Source organism: Halichoeres trimaculatus, unplaced genomic scaffold (assembly GCF_033239565.1).
Source record: "Halichoeres trimaculatus isolate MK-OKI-2021-1 unplaced genomic scaffold, fHalTri1.1 fHalTri1_scaffold_5, whole genome shotgun sequence".
Lineage (NCBI taxonomy): Eukaryota > Metazoa > Chordata > Actinopteri > Labriformes > Labridae > Halichoeres > Halichoeres trimaculatus.
The window spans coordinates 39,230,509-39,254,075 of NW_027437183.1; the positions used below are offsets into that span (position 1 = coordinate 39,230,509).

Genomic DNA, 23,567 nt, shown 5'->3' on the forward strand with positions numbered 1-23,567 from the left:
GGGCCCTTATGCATGCTCAGTCATTAAACAAACAGGACCATTAGTCTTAACATACCGTTTTGGTAGGGCGTTAGCGTGAGCCGCATGTGCAACTGCAAATGATTGGCCGGTTAACTAATTATACCATGAAAGTGACGCAGGTGCAAAAAGCCATATTTTTGAGGGAACTTTTGGAAAACCATTATCTAACAAATTGAAATTGCACATGCCTAGCATGCATAAACAGCAATTAACCTGGAGAGTGGTCATGATGTGACTGAGAGCAGATCAAGAAAACAATTTTTAACTAGAAAAGCAATTTCTGAAGAAATTGCGCTGTGAATGCAGAATGCTGAAGCTGCTTGCGCTGAACTGCTAATGCAGAATGCTGAACATGGATGACTGAAGATATGTCTGAAAATGGCTGAATGAAGTCTTAAATAACTCGCGCTGAAATGCTACAGCAGAAGCTGAACATGAATGACTGAAGATGTGTCCGAAAATGGTTGAATGAAGTCATGCAGGGCTTGCACTGAAATGCTAATGCAGAACGCTGAACATGAATGACTGAAGATGTGTCTTAAAATGGTTGAATGAAGTCTTTAAAAGCTTGTGCTCAACTGCTGATGCAGAATGCTGATCATGAATGACTGAGGATATGTCTGAAAATTGTTTAAAGAAGTCCTGTAAAAGCTTGCGCTCAACTGCTAATGCAGAATGCTGAATTAGCCTGCCATGAACTCTTGGATGAAAGGAAATAAATGGACAATAAATGGAATGGATGAATGAATTTAAAGTTGAAATGGTTGCGTGTATTCAAAAATTAAAGGAATGAATCAAATTTTAAAGAACATTTATGGAAATAATGACCTGACTGTGGGTAAATGTAAGTCGGCTATCTTAAACCCTGTTAAAATGTAATCCTGTGTGTCCTGTGTGTGAGTTTTTTTAACCATGTAGGCCTGTAGGCTGAGGCCCATCTGAAGCCAGATGTTGCCATGGTGATCATTGTTTACCAACTGCCATCAGAGAGCTGGTGGAGTCTGTTGATTCCAACACATTCCCTTTGAAATCAGGGTGTAAAGGTGCTTGCAATTCTGACAAAAAGAATGATGATGAAGCATGAATCAGTGTAATCTAAAATTGGATTTAAAAGTTTGAATGGCTGAATCAATGCAGGAATTAAAGGAAGGAATGTAAATTTAAATAAAAAAATCTAGGAAAATAAGGAGCTGACTCAGGGAAATGGAAGTCAAATGCTGTTAAAGTGTGATACTTTCTGCCCTGTGTGTGTGTGTGTGTGTGTGTGTGTGTGTGTGTGTGTGTGTGTGTGTGTGTGTGTGTGTGTGTGTGTTTGTGTGTGTGTGTGTGTGTGTGTGTGTGTGTGTGTGTGTGTGTGTGTGTTCAATCTTGTAAACCTGTCTGCTGAGGCTTTTCTGAAGCCAGATTTTACATTGGCGATCAATGATAAATTAACACACACGCTTGTCATTGTTCCTGAATGTTTTGATGAGTTACTATAAACAGCTGCATGAGATCAAAGGTTTCCACGGTGACCTGCTCCCTGCTCGTTAAAGGCAGCAGGTGCAGGTGCACAACTTTGCCCTTGTTACTGTAATCTTCTGAAGATTTTGTGGCAAAGCAAGAGTCCGAATCTCCTGTCACCTTGCCAAAACCGTGAGGGCTAGAATAAAAATGAACACACCGTAGGAATCCTGAGACCCAGAGGAAGCTGTCAATCTAAGTTTCATGCATGAAGGTCAAGAAACGAACCCACGAGAGCGATAGATAGATAAGGGAAATTTTACTGTTCTCTGAGAAAACCCCTCAGGAATTAACATGGAGGTATATGGGGATTTTTTTTAACTTCTCATGACAGTTGGCCATTTTGTGAAAAAGTGCTCCATCCTTTTGCTTTAAAAACCACTTTGTCAGAAGCAGGATAAGCCCTCCTCCATTTTGACATATAATATGCCTATGTGGAGCGAAAATTGTGACCAAAAGAGCAGTTTACCCAGAAATTTTCCAGGTTTCGTTTCCCCCTCTCCCACTCTAAGCCGAAACATTCCGTCCAATACACACCAATGTTAAACGGCTCGAAGAGCTGAAATGCATCATGACCTTTGAAGGGTCATTGTGAAGAAACTAGGAATGCTAGGAAACATTTGAAACCCACTGAATGAAGCCAAAAGGTAGCTGAATATTTTGAAGTTTGAATGGAGTTTGTAGCTGAATGTATGACTGAATGAGGAGGGTTTGAAGCAGGCTGAAAAAATGTCCTGAAGAGAGGAAATTTTGAAAATTTCGCATTCATCTCTATGGGACCGAAATTTCGTAAATCGTTGAATATCTCGGAAAGTATTTGTGAAAAGTTTCTGAAGAGTCATAGCCCCCTTGTCCCAACTGAAACACACGTTTTGAAGTTTGAACGGTGAAAATCGGTTGAAGTTTGCTGGAGTTTTAGCGGTCCAAAAAAGCGGGCAGAAGAATGAAGAAGAAGAAGAAGAAGAAGAAGAAGAAGAAGAAATTTTTTTGTCACAGAAGAACATATGCTGTGAATGCATTGCTGCATTCACAGCAACAAGATGTTTTACTGCCATTGCAGTGCCTATCATAAGTATTCACCCCCTTTGATGTGTTACCCTTTTAGTGCTTCCATAAATCAATCATGACCAATAAAATTAGGCTTTTTTAACACAAAAATTTATTGGAAAAAAGTATTTAATGTCAGAGTGAAAACAGATTTCTACAAAGTAATGTCAATGAAGTAAAGATTTACAAAGAAATAACATTGTTTGCATAATTATTTACCCCCTTCAAGTCAGTATTTTGTAGATGCACCGTTGGATGCAATCAGAGCAGTGAGTTTGTGTGGATAAGTCTCAATCAATCTTATTTATCTACCCACAGCAATTTTGCTCCATTCTTCTTTGCAAAACTGCTCAAGCTCTTTCAGGTTGCACAGGTATCGGGCATGAACAGCCCTTTTGAAGTCCAGCCACAAATTCTCTGTAGGATTGAGGTCTGGGCTTTGACTCAGCCACTACAGAACATTTACCTGGTTCTGTTTTAACCATTCCTGTGTAGCTTTTGCAGTATGCTTTGGATTATTGTCTCGCTGATTTTTTTTTTGGTCAACTAGTATGCAGCTTTGCAGCGGATATACTGAATGGATTTTTTACATTCTTTTTGGTCTTTATATTGTGTAGATTGGACCATAGGACCATAACAGTCCTACAAATGGTGTTATTAAGATGTGCAAAGCTTCCAAATAGTACACCATAGCTTTAACTGATGTCAGATTAGGATGACACATTCACAGCAAACAAATTTCACAACCATGGACTGCATTACATGAGTAATGAGAAAGCTAAGCTATAAAAAAGCTAACGTTTACCTAACATTACAGTATTCAGAAGCTATACTATGTAGCTCCTAAATACTGTAACGTTAGCTTATCATAGCTTATCACAGCTCCTGAATGCAGCTTATCTGTCTAATCATTCATGAAATGCAGTTCATTGTGTCAAGTCTGTTTGCCATGAATTGTTCACCCTGCTCTGACATCGGTGTAGCTATTATTAGCTGTAGCTGTTGTTATACCAGCATTAGCTAGATCATTATAACGAGCGATTTCAAACAACAATCAACAATTCAAAACATGGCTTCTATTTATGTGGTGTAGAAAAGGATTGGATAGCTGATAAAAACATGAGTATCATGGGAAACTTGCCATACCTCTTGGTTTCAAGTGAGGTCCCCATTGGTTTTCATTTGAAGATCTGTATAGCCCTTTCCCTTCAACTTATGGAGAATTGGGACACCCCTTCACTAGACGTGCATGTGCAAAACCAAGGACTAGGAAGTAGTCTGATTGTCCAGAGGAAATATTGGTGCAGCAGGTTAAGTCAATTTTTTATAAGAATTGTTCACATTGTGATACAAGCACCGAATTTGGCAAAAAATATTGTCCAGGATGTGTTTTTTTAAGAAAAGTACATTATCCAGCAAAAAATCCAAGGTGGCTGTCAGCTTTAAAGATGGCCACCCTATGGAATGCAAAAAAATGTTTTCTGGAATAAAACTTAAATTGAACAGAAGTGTGTCAGTGATCCAAACATAAAAATGACCATGTTCTCACGGGAAGAACTCAATGGTGTCAACTAAATACTGATATAGCTGCTAGTTTTCAAAATGGCCGCATCATGTGACTCTAACTAGTGTGTTTTGTGGAAGCTGTCTGATCACAGATATTGCATCAAGTTGAAAAGCAACATCCACGATCAACCATTGAAATCATGGGGTTAAGCTGTCTCAGTGTGTATAATTTTATAGGAGTGATGAGATGAGAGTCAACCAGTATGAGCTGGCATCTCATTTGCTACAGGCCAAGTAGCAAATGAAGATATCTGGCATCATGAATAAACCAGTAACTCTCCAAAGTCCTTCTTGACAAGGTCCAGAAATTGTTTGGTATGATGAAGGATCTGGGAAATCCTTTCCAGGAAGAGTCAAAATATTGGCTTCCACTGGACACAAAAGCCATTGCACGCCCAAGAGCGGCTGACTTTGTAAGAACTCACTTTGAGAAAGGTCAAGGTGCCTTCAGAGACTTTCTCAATGGCCTGGGTTATGAGCAGTGCTTAAATTGTGCCGGAGCTAGCCGGAGTGCGCTCCGGCACCTCTTTGATCTGCTCCAGGACCTTCCCTGTCAATAATTAAACTGTGTTTTTATCTATGTTTTCTCTGTGCTTTAATTCTCTCTGAAGTGACACCTGTTGTCTTATTTCTTTTGCATTATACTCAGAAATTAAGTAAAAAGGGCGTGGGGGAGGGGGATTCATGCGGTCACGTGTCACAACGCAATGCGCATTGGGATGGTTTTGTTTCCGCACCCGCTCTGCGTGCAAACTACACTAAATAGCCAGGTGACTGACGATGCTGTTACTGTTAGCCTGCTAAAATGTCAAAGCGACAATAGTGTGAAAATGTGGTGTAAAGTCCCCTCATTGTGTGAGCATGATGAGAGCATCATTGCTTCATTTGTATACCAGCGTTCGGCAACCTTGGACAGTCACAGAGCGAGCTGCGCTGTTTAGTGCCGTGTGCGTGCGTGTATACAGTTGCAGGGGGATTGACAATGTGTCACAGTGACAGAGTGACACTCTGTTAAGGCTTTCTTTAAAAAAAAAAAAACATTCGGTCCTAATTCAATTTCCCCTCCATTTGAAGGGAAAACACATGGAGCAAGGACAGGACAGCCAGTGAGAGAGACAGGAGGAGGGGAGCTGGGAGGCCTTCGTGGTGACCACAGTTTACAAGAGAAGACAATCGGTCAACAAGCATAAAGTTATTCATGGACAAAGCGCACAACAACGTGGCAAAAAGACAGGAAATTTAATCAAACTGTGTCTGCTGCCTGTCATGTTTGGTTGGATACATTATCACTGTGCAGTGTGCACAACTCATCATTCTAGTGATGTTTGGTCATATATGTTTTTAATTTCATCCTTCCAAATAGGGAACTTTTCAGCTGATTTTTTCTTGATTTTATAGTCTCAGGCTTTTGTTAAATTTATTGTATTTATTTTTTCTGATGTGGTGCTTACGTGACAGTGACACACAAATAATTCTGTTAGCAAAAAAAAAAGTTTGTTTGCAATATGTCAGTTATTTAAATTGCTCATTCCAAATTAATTCCAAGTGTTCTGATGGGCCACATGGTGTGCCAAATGTTGCTGCAAATTTTATACCAGGTAGGCGCGAAAATTAAAGTGGAAAAAGACAATAAAAATGCGTTAAAACCAGAGAAAAAAATGATTTTTTTCGGCGCATAATTTCGCGCCCGCGTGAAGGGGGACCCAGCATCTCCTTGGGGACAAATTAAGCACTGGTTATGAGGCTTTCTTCTGTAGTCCATCAGAAAGAACAAAGCTGACTTCTTTTGAGAAGAGGCAGCTGCAGCATCCAGGGACATGAAAGAAGCAGGTACTCAAAGACAACTGTCGTCTGTTCACGCAACTCTTTGTAGCCTGCCAATCACGAGAGTGTGACCTGCTTGAGTTCTTTAGGCATGAGAAACAGTCTCTCCTTGTCGCTGAGCGACATAGACTCTGGTCGGAAGTCTCAGCTTGCAAACATTCTGGAATCTACTATTTCTCCTCCTGACATACAACCAGAATGTGATGCTATAATCATTGATGGTTCCTGGCTTGTGTATTCATTGTCTCCAAAGACATTAAAGTCCTTTGAGGAATATGCTGTCCAAGATGTAGTTCCAAAGATCCAGAGCAAACAGCATTGACAACATGGCAACATAGTGACCCTGTGTTCTGACAATGTTGTAGTTGTGACTAAAGTAGAGCAGGCTCTTTTCAACAAACACATCACTTTTAGGGATTAAGTCTTTGTAACCATAAAGAGGCTGACTCCAGACAACAAAAATGTTGACATGCATACTGTTAAGATCTCAGTTTTTAGTCATTGTCTTTTTGTTTTGCTGAACTTAAAATGAAAAATTACTGAAATTCCACATTGAAGGTGCACACTTGCTACATAACAGCTAGCTTATCAAGGCAGCATATCAGTCTTGTGACTTCAGTTTGTTTTTTAAGCAGCACACTCATGCTATCAAAATCCAATTATATATATATATATATATATATATATATATATATATATATATATGTGTGTGTGTGTGTGTGTGTGTGTGTGTGTGTGTGTGTGTGTGTAGTACAGGGTTAGGGTTGTGGTTAGGGTCAATGAAGGCTACTTCTTAACCACGATCCTCCGCTCTGTCTGTATGTGTGTGTGTGTGTGTGTGTGTTCGTGTGTGTGTGTGTGTGTGTGTGTGTGTGTGTGTGTGTGTGTGTGTGTGTGTGTGTGTGTGTGCGACGGCAGCATCTGTGCCGAGGGAACACCTTTTATTTGAAGCCTTCTCAACAACCGTCTTCCTCCTCTTGCTCTGCGTTGCAAAACTTGAAGAAGTGGCTCCGAACTGTATACAACTGAACTCAAGCTTCATTTTCTCTGCCATTGTTTCCATTGTTTACCAAATACAGACTGAATAGCCTCCAGCTGTTGCATTCAACTCTCTCAGAGAAGACTCACGGTCACGTGTATGGCATCATATTTGTGTCATATGTCGAGCGAGCTATAAAACACACATACGAGCAAATTATCTCTTACCACACACGCAGAGTAAACTGCCTCACGAGCAGAGTGTATGGTCGAGCGAGCAGAGTGCACGGAAGGAGAGAGGGAGAGCGCTGCAACACCCCAGCGCGCACAAAGCAACTCCTTGTGCGCATGCTAGAGTTTAATATACCTATCACTATGCATTTTTTAGCTCTTGCTGTGTATTTTTACTCGCTCGCATCTCCCTGTATGCTCTCGGTTGTTGAATTTGAGCAGTTGAGGAATAAAAAAGTGTGTGAGGCAGTTTACTCTGCGTGTGGTAAGAGATAATTTGCTTGTATGTGTGTTTTATCGCTCGCTCAACATATGACACACATATGATGCCATACACCCGCAGGGCGTAGCGTCACACCTCACCCGTGTTCTCATTCAATCATTCTCTTTGTTCCGAAATAGATGATAGGGCTTACTTATCCCTGCCCTGCTGCTGATACAGACCACGGGCATTTCTCATCACAGTATCAGTGCACTATGTGTATGACTTGCTACCAGTGTATAGATGACTTTTTGACAATTGTTTAAAAAAATATTTTTAAAAAATATGACCTACCCTACCTTTATAGGGGACATATCATGCTTGTTTCTCCTTTTCACTATGCCAGACTAGGATGCCTGTAAAGCATTTCTGCCCTCAGTACAAGTCATTTAGTTCCTTCAATGCCCCACAATAGCGTTCCCAATATCCTCATTTTAGGCCATTCTGAAGATCTTGGAGAACGACCTCCAGTAACCTCGCAACGTCACAGCCCTTTGTGCTCTGATTGGTCAGTTCTATCAGAGAGGTGGAGGGGGTAGAGCCAGGGGGCGGTTTTTGCAGCATGGCAGTATTTACAAAATCGCCATACTTGATAGGGGAAACCCAGCAAGTTTGCTGTTTGCCAAAACTTCAGCATAAGGCATTGATAGCACCAATAAAATGGCAGAGTGTAGGATACGTCCTTTTGTATTGGACCCGAGTTAGACCCAAACGGTTCTGCAGCTCAGGAGGAAGAAAATCCACCTGGACACAGATCATCTCAGGACGCTTCAGTGTGGTGAGTCAAACCGGTACTGTAACATGTATAGTTTATACGTTTATACTCAGCTCTTGGTGGGTGTATCCCTCGGTGGCGGTTGTGTGACTAACTGACATCACAGAGGAGGAGCTGCTTTATCAGATTACTTCAATAAAAAGAAAGGATCCTCGTGTTGTCACGAAGGTCGAACTCTCGCGGCCAATTGGCAATGACCTATTTTCAGAGGCATCAAATCTTGTTCTAGGATATCAGAAAAAATACAATATCTCATTTTTTGAAAATTCAGGGGGTGAAAGGTCTTGTTTTCAAATGTATTATATTATATCTAAGTATTAAATCAAGCATCAGCATGATATGTCCCCTATAAGTTACTGCTTTGAACACTTAAAGTGCAATGTAATCCAGAAGAACCACAAAATCTGTGCAGAGTATGCTTGTTCACTGTGAAAAGGAAAATAAAGCAGTTGTTTTTTTGTTTCAACTCACAGATTTTTAGCCATATGGGAACCACATCCATTGCAAGCTAAAATGTTACTGCTTCAGTCACATCTTTACAGCACTTAATTGTTGTGTCATGCAGAGTGTCCTTATCAAATGCCTGGATCAGGTATTTAAAAATCCTTTACGACATAGGATCGTCATTCTGCACGCCCCTAGGTTGAAGAGCTACAAGGACAGCAATGGCCCAGCAGCCTGGTTATTAACTCTAAAAGCAGCAGTTTAATGAACTCCATCATTTCACCACACACCTTGAAAGGACTCAGACACATTAAAGCCATTAGCCAAGCTAATGTGCCAGACAGAGGGCAGTGAGCCCTGCTGATTTGAGACTTTGATTGCCTCCCTTGTCTCAACTATGAAAAAAAGGTGTCATGTCTCCTCAATCTAAATTTGCTGTAAAGCTCCACATTGTCATACTTTACCAAAGGATCCCTAAATATCGACTGCTTTTGCATATTTTGTCTTAAACATGAACACATTGGCGCAAAGTTTGCCTTTATACAGCCCAAAAGGTGCAATGGTGGGTTCTACCTCCTCTTAACTGAATGCTCTGTTGGAGAGTAAACCTGGCTCATGCATACCACTAATCTGTTGTTTTTCACAATTTGGACAAATGGCCTGTTTTCCTGGCTAATGGCTGGAGGAGCATACGGGCCCTGGTATCAAAACTGTTAACCAGGGTTTCAGCCCCAGCTAGTGGTAAGGGGCTGTATTACAGTTTTGAGAGGACATTTGACCATCATACCATTCCTACCATAATACAAATATTACTGAACATCAAAGGAGGACCTTTAATCATAAAAGGCTGGGGCTGCAACAGTTTCTATTACAGGGTAAGATCGCATCATATAGTTGTGTATTAGGGACAACCATCATGTTTAGTTGGTCAACATGTTTTCAGAGCAGTAATACAAACAAACCTTTGCTTTAAATGCATCATGCTGATGCCTGATTTAATACTTACATATAATATAATACATTTGAAAACAAGACCTTTTACCCCCTGAATTTTCAAAAAATGAGATTTTGTATTTTTTCTGATATCCTAGAACAAGATTTGATGCCTCTGAAAATAGGTCATTGACATTTGGCTTTGAGATTTTGACCTTCATGAGGACACGAGGATCCTTTCTTTTTATTGGAGTAATCTGATAAAGCAGCTCCTCCTCTGTGATGTCAGTTAGTCACACAACCACTACCGAGGGATACACCCACCAAGAGCTGAGTATAAACGTATAAACTATTCATGTTACAGTACCGGTTTGACTCACCACACTGAAGCGTCCTGAGATGATCTGTGTCCAGGTGGATTTTCTTCCTCCTGAGCTGCAGAACCGTCTGGGTCTGACTCGGGGTCCAATACAAAAGGATGCATCCTACACTCTGCCATTTTATTGGTGCTATCAATGCCTTACGCTGAAGTTTTGGCAAACAGCAAACTTGCTGGGTTTCCCCTATCAAGTATGGCGATTTTGTAAATACTGCCATGCTGCAAAAACCGCCTCCTAGCTCTACCCCCTCCGCCCCTCTGATAGAACTGACCAATCAGAGCACAAAGGGCTGTGACGTTGCGAGGTTACTGGAGGTCGTTCTCCAAGATCTTCAGAATGGCCTAAACTGAGGATATTGAGAACGCTATTGTGGGGCATTGAAGGAACTAAATGACTTGTACTGAGGGCAGAAATGCTTTATAGGCATCCTAGTCTGGCATAGTGAAAAGGAGAAACAAGCATGATATGTCCCCTATAAAGGTAGGGTAGGTCATATTTTTTAAAAATATTTTTTTAAACAATTGTCAAAAAGTCATCTATACACTGGTAGCAAGTCATACACATAGTGCACTGATACTGTGATGAGAAATGCCCGTGGTCTGTATCAGCAGCAGGGCAGGGATAAGTAAGCCCTATCATCTATTTCGGAACAAAGAGAATGATTGAATGAGAACACGGGTGAGGTGTGACGCTACGCCCTGCGGGTGTATGGCATCATATGTGTGTCATATGTTGAGCGAGCGATAAAACACACATACTATAAACAAATACTGCCATGCTGCAAAAACCGCCCCTGGCTCTACCCCCTCCACCTCTCTGATAGAACTGACCAATCAGGGCACAAAGGGCTGTGACGTTGCGAGGTTACTGGAGGTCATTCTGGAAACAGAGCGTTTCAAGGAGATTTTCAGAATGGTCTAAACTGAGGATATTGAGAATGCTATTGTGGGGCAATGAAGGAACTAAATGACTTGTACTGAGGGCAGAAATGCTTTACAGGCATCCTACTCTGGCATAGTGAAAAGGAGAAACAATCATGATATGTCCCCTTTAACTCTGAAATATTTTTGATAATCAACACCACATATTTAAAACTAGACTCTCAGACTGTCCCAACAAAACAGGATTTGTGGTTGATCAATCGCAGCCCACAGTTTATCTTTCCTTATCTGAGGGTGGTAACAAACAAAAACCAGCTCCAATCCCTCTGTTTGAAAAGACAAAGAAACTGAACAGTGAAGTCATGGTAGTGTCGTGTGTTCATTTCAGGAACTTCAGAAGCAGGCTAACTTTGTGTTTGATCATTAGTCCCAACCCTCACAGTCTTAAAATGGTGATAAAGTGTGAAGTCTTCTTACTTGGAATGCCAGAGACCAGTTTGAGCGGCCGCAGCACTCTCACTGCCCTCAGGGTTCGTAGATCAAAATCCGCCCCCACAGTGGCCAGGATCCTGTACACAAAAACAACAAGAAGAGCAAGAGGTAAGGACAACAGGATGTGCTCCTCACAAGTAATTGACTGTCTGAAGAGAAGATGAAATGTACGAAACGATACAACATTTAGATCAACAAATGTCTTTCCTCCCTTGTGGCATGAATTGCTGATATACTCAATGCTCTACTGATTTGAACTTTATGGATGGAGCTGATCCTGTAGAGGTTAATAGCCTCGCTTCAAATAATAATAATACATTTTTATCTATGAAGCCCTTTTCATCGGACCATCTCAGAGTGCTACAGTTAAATAAAAAAACAGAAAATAAAAAATTTAAAAAGATGTGTGTGTGTGTGTGTGTGTGTGTGTGTGTGTGTGTGTGTGTGTGTGTGTGTGTGTGTGTGTGTGTGTGTGTGTGTGTCTGTGTGTGTCTGTGTGTGCTTGCGTGTGGAGGGGTGTCAGTTTTAGAATGGTGTAAAAAACAATTGGGTGTAGCAGATAATTTTAAAAAGCATCAAGGTGGCTAAAAGCTCTGCGAAAAAAAAATGTCTTTCACCCTTTTTTAAAACACTCTATAGATTGCAGTGCCCTCAAGGTGTCAGGGAAGGCATTCCACAAATGTGGAGCAGCAGCACAGAAGACTCTATCTGCCATGGTTCCGAGTCTGGTTCCTGGTATATGGAGGAGGTTTGAATGGGTGTAGCTTTACTTTAACTTCTCCTGATGGTTTTTCAACAAAGGAGCCAGATGGAAAAAAAAAAAAAAGAAACTAACATAGGGAAGTGAATCAGCTTCATACACACTGTAACAAACTACAGCAAATTTATGAGGAAATGTTAACATAAATCCTGATATGTTTAAATACAGCACTGTGAAAAACGTCCCTGTAAAATAAAAGTAAAGTCTGCCAGCCCTGCTGCCAGTATTTAACCGTTATTTTACAGCAAAGTCATTTTTGTTATGATGGCATTTTGTAACCATGAGTGAGGAGGGGACACAGTGGAGATGAGATGCTATGATGTTGTGCCTCAAATACACTGAATATGTCTGCAGCCCACCACTGTTCCGTTGCGTCTTGACTGCGTTTGTCAACTCACATCAGCTGTGTGTTCAGCCCAACAAGCAGTGTGACTGACAGACAGCAGGAGTCACAGACTGAGGAGTTCCTGCTCTTCCCACCCCATTGATCAGTCTTCATTCATGTTGGACTGTAAAACCTCAAACCTGTTGGCTCCTGGTCTGGCTCTGCTCATTATGTCTGTTTATCATCAGAGTCAAGCTAAATACAAACTGATTCTGACACAGTCTGTTTTTATTTTGTAAGTCACTGGGTGTTTTTAGGTAGTTTCTGGTCACGACATCCTGTCCCACTCGATCTTCCCTACGCTGAATTTATGCGTCACAGCTTCGCAGCCATCAAAACTAGGATGGCTGGGTACAACCCGCAACATGGCGGACCAGCCACGCAGCCAGACCGCAACGGTGCAGATCCAGTGTGAGTTGACAGCTTACTTAAACGGAAACCTATCTGATCCATTGCCTTTACGGACTGGAGACAGACTGCATCTAGTGGATTTCAGCTGTTACACTGCAGGGGGCACAGGCTGTCTATGATTAATGGCATGGACCTTGTACCCAATGATTTTTTACAGTGTTTCAGTCAATATTAAAAGTAGAGAGACAAAGTGAGTTTAGTTTTTTGTTTTTTTTAGTTAAATTTAAGTTACCACTACCTGCCTGTGCCCTCCATGTAACATCTCAATGTTCAGAAGGGTCTTATATCCCCTGTGTTCAAAACACCATCACAACAAAAAGGACTTTGATATAAAATAGTAGTTAAATACTGTCAGCAGGGTTGGCAGTATTTTACCGTTATTCCGCATTCATATACTGTAATCCAATCTACAGTACTACACTGAAAAAAAATAATTACAGTAAATGTACACGTAAATTGGAAATTACTGATGCCATTTCAGCAGCCAATATTTTACCGTTGTTTTACAATGAAAAATTGTACAGTGTAGTGTTTGAAGTGGCTGTTACTGCAACACCTGTTTGTTTTAGAGACAAGGACACTTTCTTGGAAAACCAGCTCTGGGTACAATCTTCTGACAGGTCATCATCTTAAAAACAGGTTTTCAGGCCTGATAGGCTGCTGCAGTTAGAGAAGATTAACCTGACGATACACAGGCCGATGTTCAGGGAGCAGCTCCAAGATATCATCTACGAAAAACAACACTTCCGGGGTTGATGTGTATGTAAACAGACTGTTTTTTCTTCACTTGATTTCTAATCCTGTGGAATAATTGAACATCTTCAAACCTCACAGCCATCTTCTACCTGAGTCTCTGTGGGACTGCTGTGTGCTGAGGGAGTAGTGTTAACACACTCCTGCCAGCGCCTGATGATGCTGCCAGTACAAATCATCAGAGTGCATCAGCCAGAGAGCACAACATGCTCCCTGTGCAGAGTGTTACACAGCAGGAAGCAGCCCCAATGTAAACATCAATCATTCACGGCAACAAGGCCTCCATAAGCCTGATGTCCATCTGAGCTGCTTCACACTGAGAGAACGCCCCTGTCTGTTCCTGCCAGGGGAGTTCTGTTTCTCAGCCCTGCATCCACCTCTCCTCCTGCACCAACCATCTGCCTGAGCATCGCTTTCATCTGCAGTCTCTTTTCCATAGGGTAAGACACCAAGAACAGCCGGGTACATCTATATTCATGTGACGTCCAGAGAAATAAAATCAAAGCCACAGCAGATCAAAAAGAAGAGGCGTTAAGTCTGCAAGTTCACACAAAGGGGCTGGTAGAAGGGAGGCTTGGGGGGGCCCTCTCTGAGGGTGGGGTGGGGTGGGGGGTGGCGGGGTTGTGAAGACTGTGAATCTTAGAGACAGTTCACATAACAATGGTTTTAGGGTGAAAAGCACAAAATTTGCTTGTGTTTCAGCCTCGCGCTTGTACAGAAACAGCATTTCAGCCAACCTAAAACCCAAACTTTTGAAAACAGCCTCCAGAGTGGGATTTTTCTGAAACACTGCCAACACCATTGCTGTGTAAATTGCTGGGCATTTGCAATGGAAACGCTGACGTCGCACTCCGCTTCGCGCAAGCGCACACAACAGGACAACTGTACTGTTGTTATGATCGTCGCAAACTACCGTGCTGAGCTTGTGCTGCTCAATCTGCTGAATCTGTGACTGTCTTTAAAAAAATAAGCATCTGTTGCTCCACTTTTGCACTGGTATTCCCTAATACATCAGGTGATCGGCTCAACTCTACCTCGGTGGAGATCTCCCAATAGCTGCTCCTGGACAAGACAGTTATGGCACCACCTGCAGGCCTGGCATTCTTATACTACAGTGTTTTCAGTCCCTCGGTGTTTCTGTGTAAAAGCAGACTTATTTCATTGCGTTTTAGCGTTTTCAGATGGAACATTGCACAAACGGGGCGTTAGATTATATACTGTCAATAACCCTATCATTCAAAGGAAGGAGTGCAGGGGATAGCAGGATCAGACAATTAACATGAAAGATAAAAACACACCTCATCACATGCATCATGTGAACAGGCATGCAACCAATAAACCAGTGACATGTCCGAGGCACTTAAACCACAGGATCAAGCTTTCAGCTGCAGAAAGGTGAAGAGTGTCAGAAAAGGTTTGCCTTGGCCTTTTATCATAATTCCAAATATGTAGACATCTTGAGCATCCTCAACAGAAAGGATCAACAGGTATATGACCCTCCACAAATAGTCGATCGCATACCCGGCTACACACGTTCCATCGGGGCCGGCAGGCTCCCTTTTGCCCAATTTCCTCGTTGAGAAAGTTGGATCTATTACATTCAAAGACCAGCCGATCAAATCCATGATTTTAGGTCATGAATAGAATACAAAGAGAAGCTCTGATAGTTCAGACAGAAACAGACCAAGAGCAAGCAGGGCAGATAGGAAGGAGGGTGCAACAAGAAAATATCCGCCTATGTTGAGAGCAGGAAGAGAAAGCAAATCCCAAATGGAGGCTCAGACAAGATTCTGCAAAGATACTACAACACACTCTCTAGAGTGTATATAAATGAAGTTGATAGTTTAGGACCTGTGATGTAATTGTAAAACTGAAACAGAAACAGTCCTCACGGTGGAACAGTGTGGTGGGACCTTTGTTAACTCAGGGGATAAAAACCCAGAGCAGGTGGTTTGGGTCAGAAACCCTTCCATGCCCAGAGTTCTGTTAACTGATGGGCTGCCCTCAAAAGTTCAACAAAAATAAGTGCAGGCCATGAGCCCAGCCTCTTCAAAAGTCACTCAAACCTTTCTATCAAAGGTTTATGGTCTCAGTGTAGGGATCTTTTTTTAGAGTTTACTGTTTTTAGCTGTGCTGCCCCTCTACTACAACATGGCTAGAAACAAACGTTCACAACTCAGGTTCTACCAGTTTGGTCACTGTGTCATCAAACTGTGTGAGAATCCAGCAAGCTATATTAATGTCCTTGGCTCTGTGGGTCTGCAGTAATAAATAATCAATTGAGACTTTAGTAAAGAGATGTAAGATCCTCATCTTACATTAAGTCAAACAGTTTTTATTCTTTATCTTGAAAAAAATATTCCTGACAGTGGAAGCAACCTGCTTTCAGATACAGAAGTCGATTAATTTTCACTCATACAAGGTGAACATGTAGTAGTGTAAGAGTTCATTAAGGTTTTACAGCAGTCAGCATCTGTTAAGTTGTGTTACTGCTGGAAGCTGAAAGTAAGCAACAAACCGTTTATGGGTTCTTAGAGATCACTGAACTTAAAGAAGGGGCATGGTGCTTTTCCTAAGGCTTGCTAAATAGCTTTACATGATTCACAGCAAAACAAAAAACAAAAAACAAACAAAAAAACAGGTGTGTGTATATATATATATATATATATATATATATATATATATATATATATATATATATAACCTGGTATTTTTAAAAAATCTACTTTCAGCCTCTGCCTTAAACTTTTTATTTTAGCAGATGTCTCTTTAAAGCGCCTCCACAAACCCCTGATTGATCAGCCCCTCAAATGTGTCATGAACATGTAAGGAGACTGCTATGCAGTGACATCATCGTTTAAGCAGTCTGATTGTGACATTAACAGACAGATTCAGGGATTTATAGAAGATATGAATATGTCTGAAATCTGCACATTCTCTGTCTGAACATCCAGCATTGGTTCTTTATATCCATGTTTATAAAGGAGCAGAATACCCTCTCTTTAATTTGAACAAAAAGCCTGTCTTTAAAGCTGCGATGTAAGATCAAATGAGTCTTAGATTCAGTTTAAGAGTATTGATAAACTTCATCGTGTAATCTGAAAATAATTACAAATAAATAAATAAATATGCAATGATACAAAAAAATTGTACTGTTAACAAATTTTTATAACTTTTCTTGAAGCTTGAATTAACATGAGCTGAATCTTTCCTGAGAAAAGAAAAAATAAAACCTTGTCATTACTAACTCAAAACAGACCGGCCGATCTGTTTTGAGTTAGTAATGAGCAGAGGGAACAGCTTTGTGTGTTCAAAATAAAGTCTACAGTACCTTATCATGTGAAATAAATAATAGGCCAGTATATCTGGAATTAAACAACATCCCGCTGGGCCTTCATTCTCTCTACAACACCTGGGTTTAATCTTCACTCAACATGAGGCCTTCACACATGAAGGGTCGCACACTAATTATCATGAAACTTTTTCTATGACCTTCTGATTAATCAACAGCAGTCCAGATGTAACAGTATTCAGCATGAACAGCCTTTATAAATAGTTGTGTAAAGCAACAACAGGGGTACCAGAGGGACAGAATAAAGACTACAAAAGGCAGCATACCCCCTCTTCAAAGATAATTTGGACAAATTATCGTCAATCCATGTCCTTCTAATCACTGGCCTGAAGTGTTTCCCTCAACTTTTGGTCTTACAGGAGTGAACATATAGCAGTATTAGCCCCATCACATCACATCAGACATTAAATCAATCGTACAGGCTTTAAAAACCTGTTCCTCTGTGTTTTTAGACAGGAGCTGTATAGAGTTCAGGACAAATGGAACGTGTTTCATGATTAACGCTGGACTAAAGTTACAGTGGCCGATAAATGCAGGCCTCTCCTCACCTGAACCCCGCTCGGGCCAGAAAACGGTGAGAAAGTGATGCCGGATTTTTTCTCTCTCACTTCTTATCCTCACATTTATCCAGCCAGTGTCAGAGCCTGGGCCAGGCTGGCTGTAAATCTGCAAGCAGCTGGAGTTTTAACGATACACTCTGCTTTAAGACTGTGGCAGTCCCCCATCTAAACTGCAGATTCAGGGTCAGGTCTCTCCACTGAGTCTTTTTAATAAACTCTTTGATTCAGTGAATCCTACAGCTGTGAAGCTCTTCAGCGGGGACGAGTTTTTCTCTTGCAGTTTTTGACTTTGTGTATCGAGCTGTTAGAGCCACAGTAAGTTTTAGATTTTGGAAGTAGTCTTCTTGGTTTCTTAAGTTATTGTTTCATAAATCTATTTTATCAGCCCTGGGTCCTCTTCCCTCTTTGTTGTTGAGCCCTTTGTGACACTGACCCACAAAAAGTGTTGTAAAGACTGGGGCAGATATGGGTGAAGAAACCAGAGTACAACAGTGTTCGAGTATGACCTATGAAGTGCGGGGTCCAATCAGTGTGCACATGTTCAGTTTGAATAAATGTGGTGACTGTAAATGACTGCTATTGCCTGTGAGGGCTTTCTAATGAGTGATATTTAAATAGTTTCCCTTTTACATTAGTGCCCGTGGTCAACTCGACGGCACACAGGACAAAAGTCCCTTTAAACACACCACACCAGCAAACTGGATCTGTTTGTGCTAATGTTCATTCCAACCTACATGCAGCAGTTATTCTGTAGTGGTCTGTTCAAACTGGAGAGTCTATCCATAAATGGTATGTGTTGATGTCACCTCCCTTCAGGGACACGCCCCCTCTCAGTCAGACTGAGTGGAAAAACACAGTAAACACAGTGACACCTGGAAAAATGTGGAATTTGACATGAAATTAAGTAAAGTTGAACCTATCATTGATACGTTAAAGCCACCAAAAAGCAAGGGGTCCACAAACATCGACACATGGCCAGAAATCATGCCCTGACATTTATTTGTATCTTATTTCAACACCAGGACAACACACAATGCAAAGCCTCTATATGATTTAATTTACAAAATACAGTGTATTAACCCAAGTGAATGAATTATCTATTTGTAATTTTGGTATTTATGTATAGTTGATATCAAATACTTTATATAACCCAGCTACAGCTGCTTGTGCTGCCCTAATTTGGAAAACTGGGTCAACCTCAGTTTAAGCTATTTTACAATTCATGTCAAGCACAAAATTCATAATCACACAAAGACAAAAATGTTTTAGTTATGAAAAATTTGGCTGAATACCAAAATGAGAACATTTAAAGATTTGGTAATTCAAGGAATGATTTAACCCAAAATTACAGCATACATTTACGTTAACTGACACAAAACAGGAACCTGAAATCCAGCTTTTGCTGCCTGCATTGTTCTGTAATTTGCAGCAATCTATCGTTTTCTCTTCTCTTTGTTTTTCAGTAGCCTGTCATCAAATAGCTTTGATAGTTTTTCAAGCATCTTTGGTCAATCGATCGCGCAACAGCTCTTTCCCATTTTTTGATTTTGTTTTAGAGTTTAGAGGATATTAAAACCAACACTGCCATTCATCTTCCTCTTTCTGCCACTCAGTAGGCTTAACCAGACTTCTCCTTGCTGTGATGCCACATGCATACCCTCAATAAAATGAAGAGCCAGGTTACGTTAGCTCTGCTTGGTGAGGTTGGAGTTGGTAGATGAGCTCTGGTAGGACAGAATCAGGATTCACTAACATTAGAAGTTACAGACACGTCTCAGAGCACCGGCCTGTGAGGAACACCAAACATATAGTCTGCTCAGTTTCAGGGCACTAAACTACAAACTGAGTTTACACAGCATGACTATAAATACAAACAAATACAAATTGCAGCCTGGGAAAAGTTGTCTCGAACAAAGAGAAGCAGAGTCAAGAAGAAGATCTGATCCCCAAAACAAATGCACGACTTGGCAGGAGTCCTTTCTTCACAACAGCAAGTGATGGTACTCATGAGAAACAGAGTCTTTCTAACAACTGTAAATAATCACAGTTCAACAGAACCCACAGAATATTCCCCATGGTGCAACACGTGGTGGTAAAAAGAGAGCTCTGTGCTGGAGATCAGCACCATGAGAACAGAGGCTGAGAGAAAGGAAGCTGTGTGATTAAAAAGCCTAAAAAGATGGTGAAGAAAACATTGGATAAGTGAACAATATTGGTGTGACAAACTAAACTACAGCTGATTTATAAATGTTTGATTTAAAGGGCATATTGCAGGTTAAAACCAACTGTCAAGAAATTGATAGTAAAATAACTTGAAAATAATATCCTGAAGGAAATTCCTAAATTAATAAATCATGGGGTCTCCTGGTCACGTTTTAGTAAAAAAGAAAATCTTTGAAGGTGATGTCACAATTGGGAGTCTCGCTGCTTCTGCCTCTGTTAAACATCCATAAACATGGATCAAACTGTCACTCTTGTCAATGAAGAGGCAGAAAATCTTTCTATTCCTGTCCATATGATGGTCCTCAGGGTTATAATTATAAGTCTGTTAGGAAAGATGGAGACTGGGAACAGGGCAGGATTGGGAGGAATAATGTCCATAGGAAAGCTGTGGAGCAGTGATGCCAACTTAATGACTTTGTTGCTATTTTTAGCGACTTTCTGGACCCCCTAGCGAGAAAATTAGAGAAAAGCGATAGTGACAAATATATGACTTTTTTGGTGGTAGGAGGCTCCAAGATCACGGGAGAAAAGTTTTTTTTTTTTTTTTTAAAGTGCTGTTTTCTCTCTTTACCTGTTCATGCATGGCCAGTTGTACACTACGGGCACTGGAACAGCTCAGTTGACAGGTAGGCAGCCACAGGTTCACCCCCCCCTGTACAGTGTAGGGACACGATAGCAGCCCCCTGCACTGCAGTGTCTTTCCTTCGGAAAAATGTCGTTTTAGGGTCCAACTTAGATCAAGGGATAGGCCTAAGCGAACATCGTGGGAAACCACTTTTTGTTTCCCAAAGGGGGGGGGGGGCTTTATAAAAAAGCCTCCATCATATCAATCTTCCTGTAGAGAAATAGGCACCACTGGTTACTGCTGTTTTTGTGACCAATGCAGAAATAAAGTCCCATCTTGTCAGCTGCACAAAACGAATCTGAGCATGGAAGCTAACTCACTGAGTCTGAAAACATGGACTCAATTTCCTTTTGAGCTAGTATTTCTGCATCCATCCAAATGCATCTGAATCATCTTAATCAATGGTCAAATAAAATAATACTGTGAGAGAAACACAATAAACACAACCCGAAATGCCCGATCTCACTCATGAACACCTGTCATTCACACTGGCTCAAATCGGAGTAAAGGAATGCGACTCCCTTTTGTTATGTCAAATGACGCGATGCTGAAAAAAGAGTGTTTTAAACAGCTATGCCGAAAACAGCCACTTCTGGCACTAAATGTGTGCCTTTTTTGTTGAATAACATACAAAATTAGTGATTGACTTATTCTACTGCCATTACCAGACCATGTTAATTGTTAATTTAAAAAAAGATTAACCTGCAATATGCCCTTTAACATTGTAATCTGTTTGTTCGCAGCATGCACAGACTTTATAAAGGGGAGGGGTGACTAAAAGAAAAAAGGCTCATATAGCATGTGTTTTTGCTCTCATGCAGGAATATTAATGTGTGTTCTTCAACGATCAGGCCCCTACGGGAACCCTTTATATACTGAGCTACTTTCAGGTAAAACACGTGGTCAAACCTTAAGATAACTAGCAAAAGAAGCTGGACTCAGTCTGTTAACTGTAAAGAGAACAATAATAAAACAGACATGACCTCTACAATTGAAGTTTTAACCCTGCTCTGATGGAGTTCGTGTAGTTCAGAAATTCTGTAAGTTTTATCAAAGGTCTGGTGGAGGAACTCAAACTGTGAAAGGACTATCAGTGGTCAGGAGCGTCTGCTCAGAGAGATGGTGTCACAGGCAGGTATCTCACTGAAAAACATTTTGTCTGGCCATTATTTCTATGCAAAAATACAACCAAGGTTTGAAAACACCAGAATCACCCTTTAACATTCATTTATCACCCCCCCTTACTCATATACTCATAGCAGAAAACAGAATGTGGATGTAGGAGGAGAAGAGGAGCAGGTGACTGCTTTGTTTCTTTACTTCTGAGGGAAAGGATTAAAACTGATACCAGAGGACGAAGACGACGCAGGCACAGTGCTGACAAATAGCTGTTGTTAAATGTATGAAAGATACCATTTATTTATGAATTTGACTTTAAAGATGAAGATGTGGATTATTAAGCACTGTGGGGGGAGTGTGATGACTCAGATGACATGAAATAAATGTATGAGGCAAACAAATGAGCTCCTTTATCATTTAGTGCAGGCTGTTTGTTCACAGCTCCGACTCTGAGGAAAGAAGCAGTCCTCTTTTCTCTGAGATATCTCAGAAGCAAATTGAATTAATCCCAACTTTCACAGAAACTTGGCTGCAGAGTGGAGTCTTGCTGTTTGCTCTGCATTCATGAAAAGGAAACCTTTCTCCTGTGTAACCTTCCGACAGCAGCTGTCACCGCACGTCAACAACCAAACAGAGCCTGGCTCATTTCTCTAAGGAGTAAAAATTAATGCAGCATCTTCATATAATCAACACCAGGTCATTAACAGGAAACAAAACTGGTCCAAGCATGGAGCTCTGTGGGACGCCAACCAGACAATTCATCACAACAAGCGGCATGTTAGCCGAAAGACGGGAAAAAGGAAAACAACAATCTTTGTCCTTTATAAATGCAGTTACCATCTAAAGACCAGATGAATTAAGTCAATTTTTTGGTTTCAAAATGAAGACCTAAACGCGTTCTTTCTAATGGCCAGCAGGGGGAGACTGCCACATCAAGACATAAGGTGAGGAAAATGAGTCTTTGTAGTTACCTCTGTAAACATTTCCCTTAATGAGTTTATCATCCAAGAGTTGGGTCTTCATCCATATTTACACAATCAAACGTCTGTATTCGAAATAAGTATTCTTTTTTTTTTTTTAAACCATGTTCCTCAATATTTAATTTAATTTGAGTAAACTTTAATTAGTAAAAGAGATTATAATCTTTAGTGATGTGAATTGTAACTGGAGTAATAAATCAGATAGGAAAAAACTAAAGGAAATTACAGACAAGTTTAACCTCACTCAGTTGGTGGAAGGTCCAACCCGAATAACACAGTCCTGTCACACACAGATTGATTTGATGTTTACAAATAAGCCTGAGAGAATAACTAAGACATTTAATCTGATAAGTGGCATGTCTGACCATAACATCACATTACTGGTGAGGAAGATTACCAGCAAACGGTTGACAACAAAATTAAAACGAAACCACCTCACCAGATAATTCCAAAAAATGAAGTAGACAAGCTTGACAGAGCTCTAAAACAAACTGATTGGTCTGATCTTCTATGTTGCCAAGATGTAGACAGTATCAGTCATCTTTTTGTGACAACTACAAACAAAGTAATGTCTTCCTTTCTAAGAAATGTGAAATGTAGACCTAGGCAAAAGAATGCCCTTCCATGGCTCAATGGTGCCCTCTGGCAGCAAATGAAAGAGCGTGACTTGGCATTGAAGAGATCACTCAAGAGTGGATATAGCAGTGATAGGCAGATTTTCACAAGCCTGCAAAACAAGGTAGTTAGGAACTTAAGGAAAGCTAAAGCTGATTTTTTTTATTCAAGAAATTGAAGACGGAAGGGGAAACGGAAAACTAATTTGGGAAAACCTCAATAAATTAAAAGGGAGAAATAAAGATCAGAAAAAAAGGAATATGAACTTATAGTGAATGGAATCGTAACTCAAAACCATGATGTGATAGCTAACACCTTTAATAGCTTTTTTATTGAGGAGCTGGCCCAAAACTTCTCCACCAGAATCTGGACACGCACTCCAATTAAGGACGACAAGCCAATTTTCCTGATAGGAGAATGTACCAACTCTGCAGTGGTAGATATTAT

The 23,567-nt window shown here is 40.7% G+C and overlaps 1 protein-coding gene across 1 annotated transcript in view; it reads right to left on the reverse strand.

Moving 5' to 3' along the window:
* Positions 1–23,567, reverse strand: part of cacna1ba (calcium channel, voltage-dependent, N type, alpha 1B subunit, a) — a 387,106-nt gene that overhangs the window by 292,897 nt on the left and 70,642 nt on the right. The window contains exon 4 of the mRNA XM_074671044.1: positions 11,323–11,414. Coding sequence (XP_074527145.1) covers positions 11,323–11,414 — 92 coding nt within the window. The remainder of the gene's footprint in view (positions 1–11,322; positions 11,415–23,567) is intronic.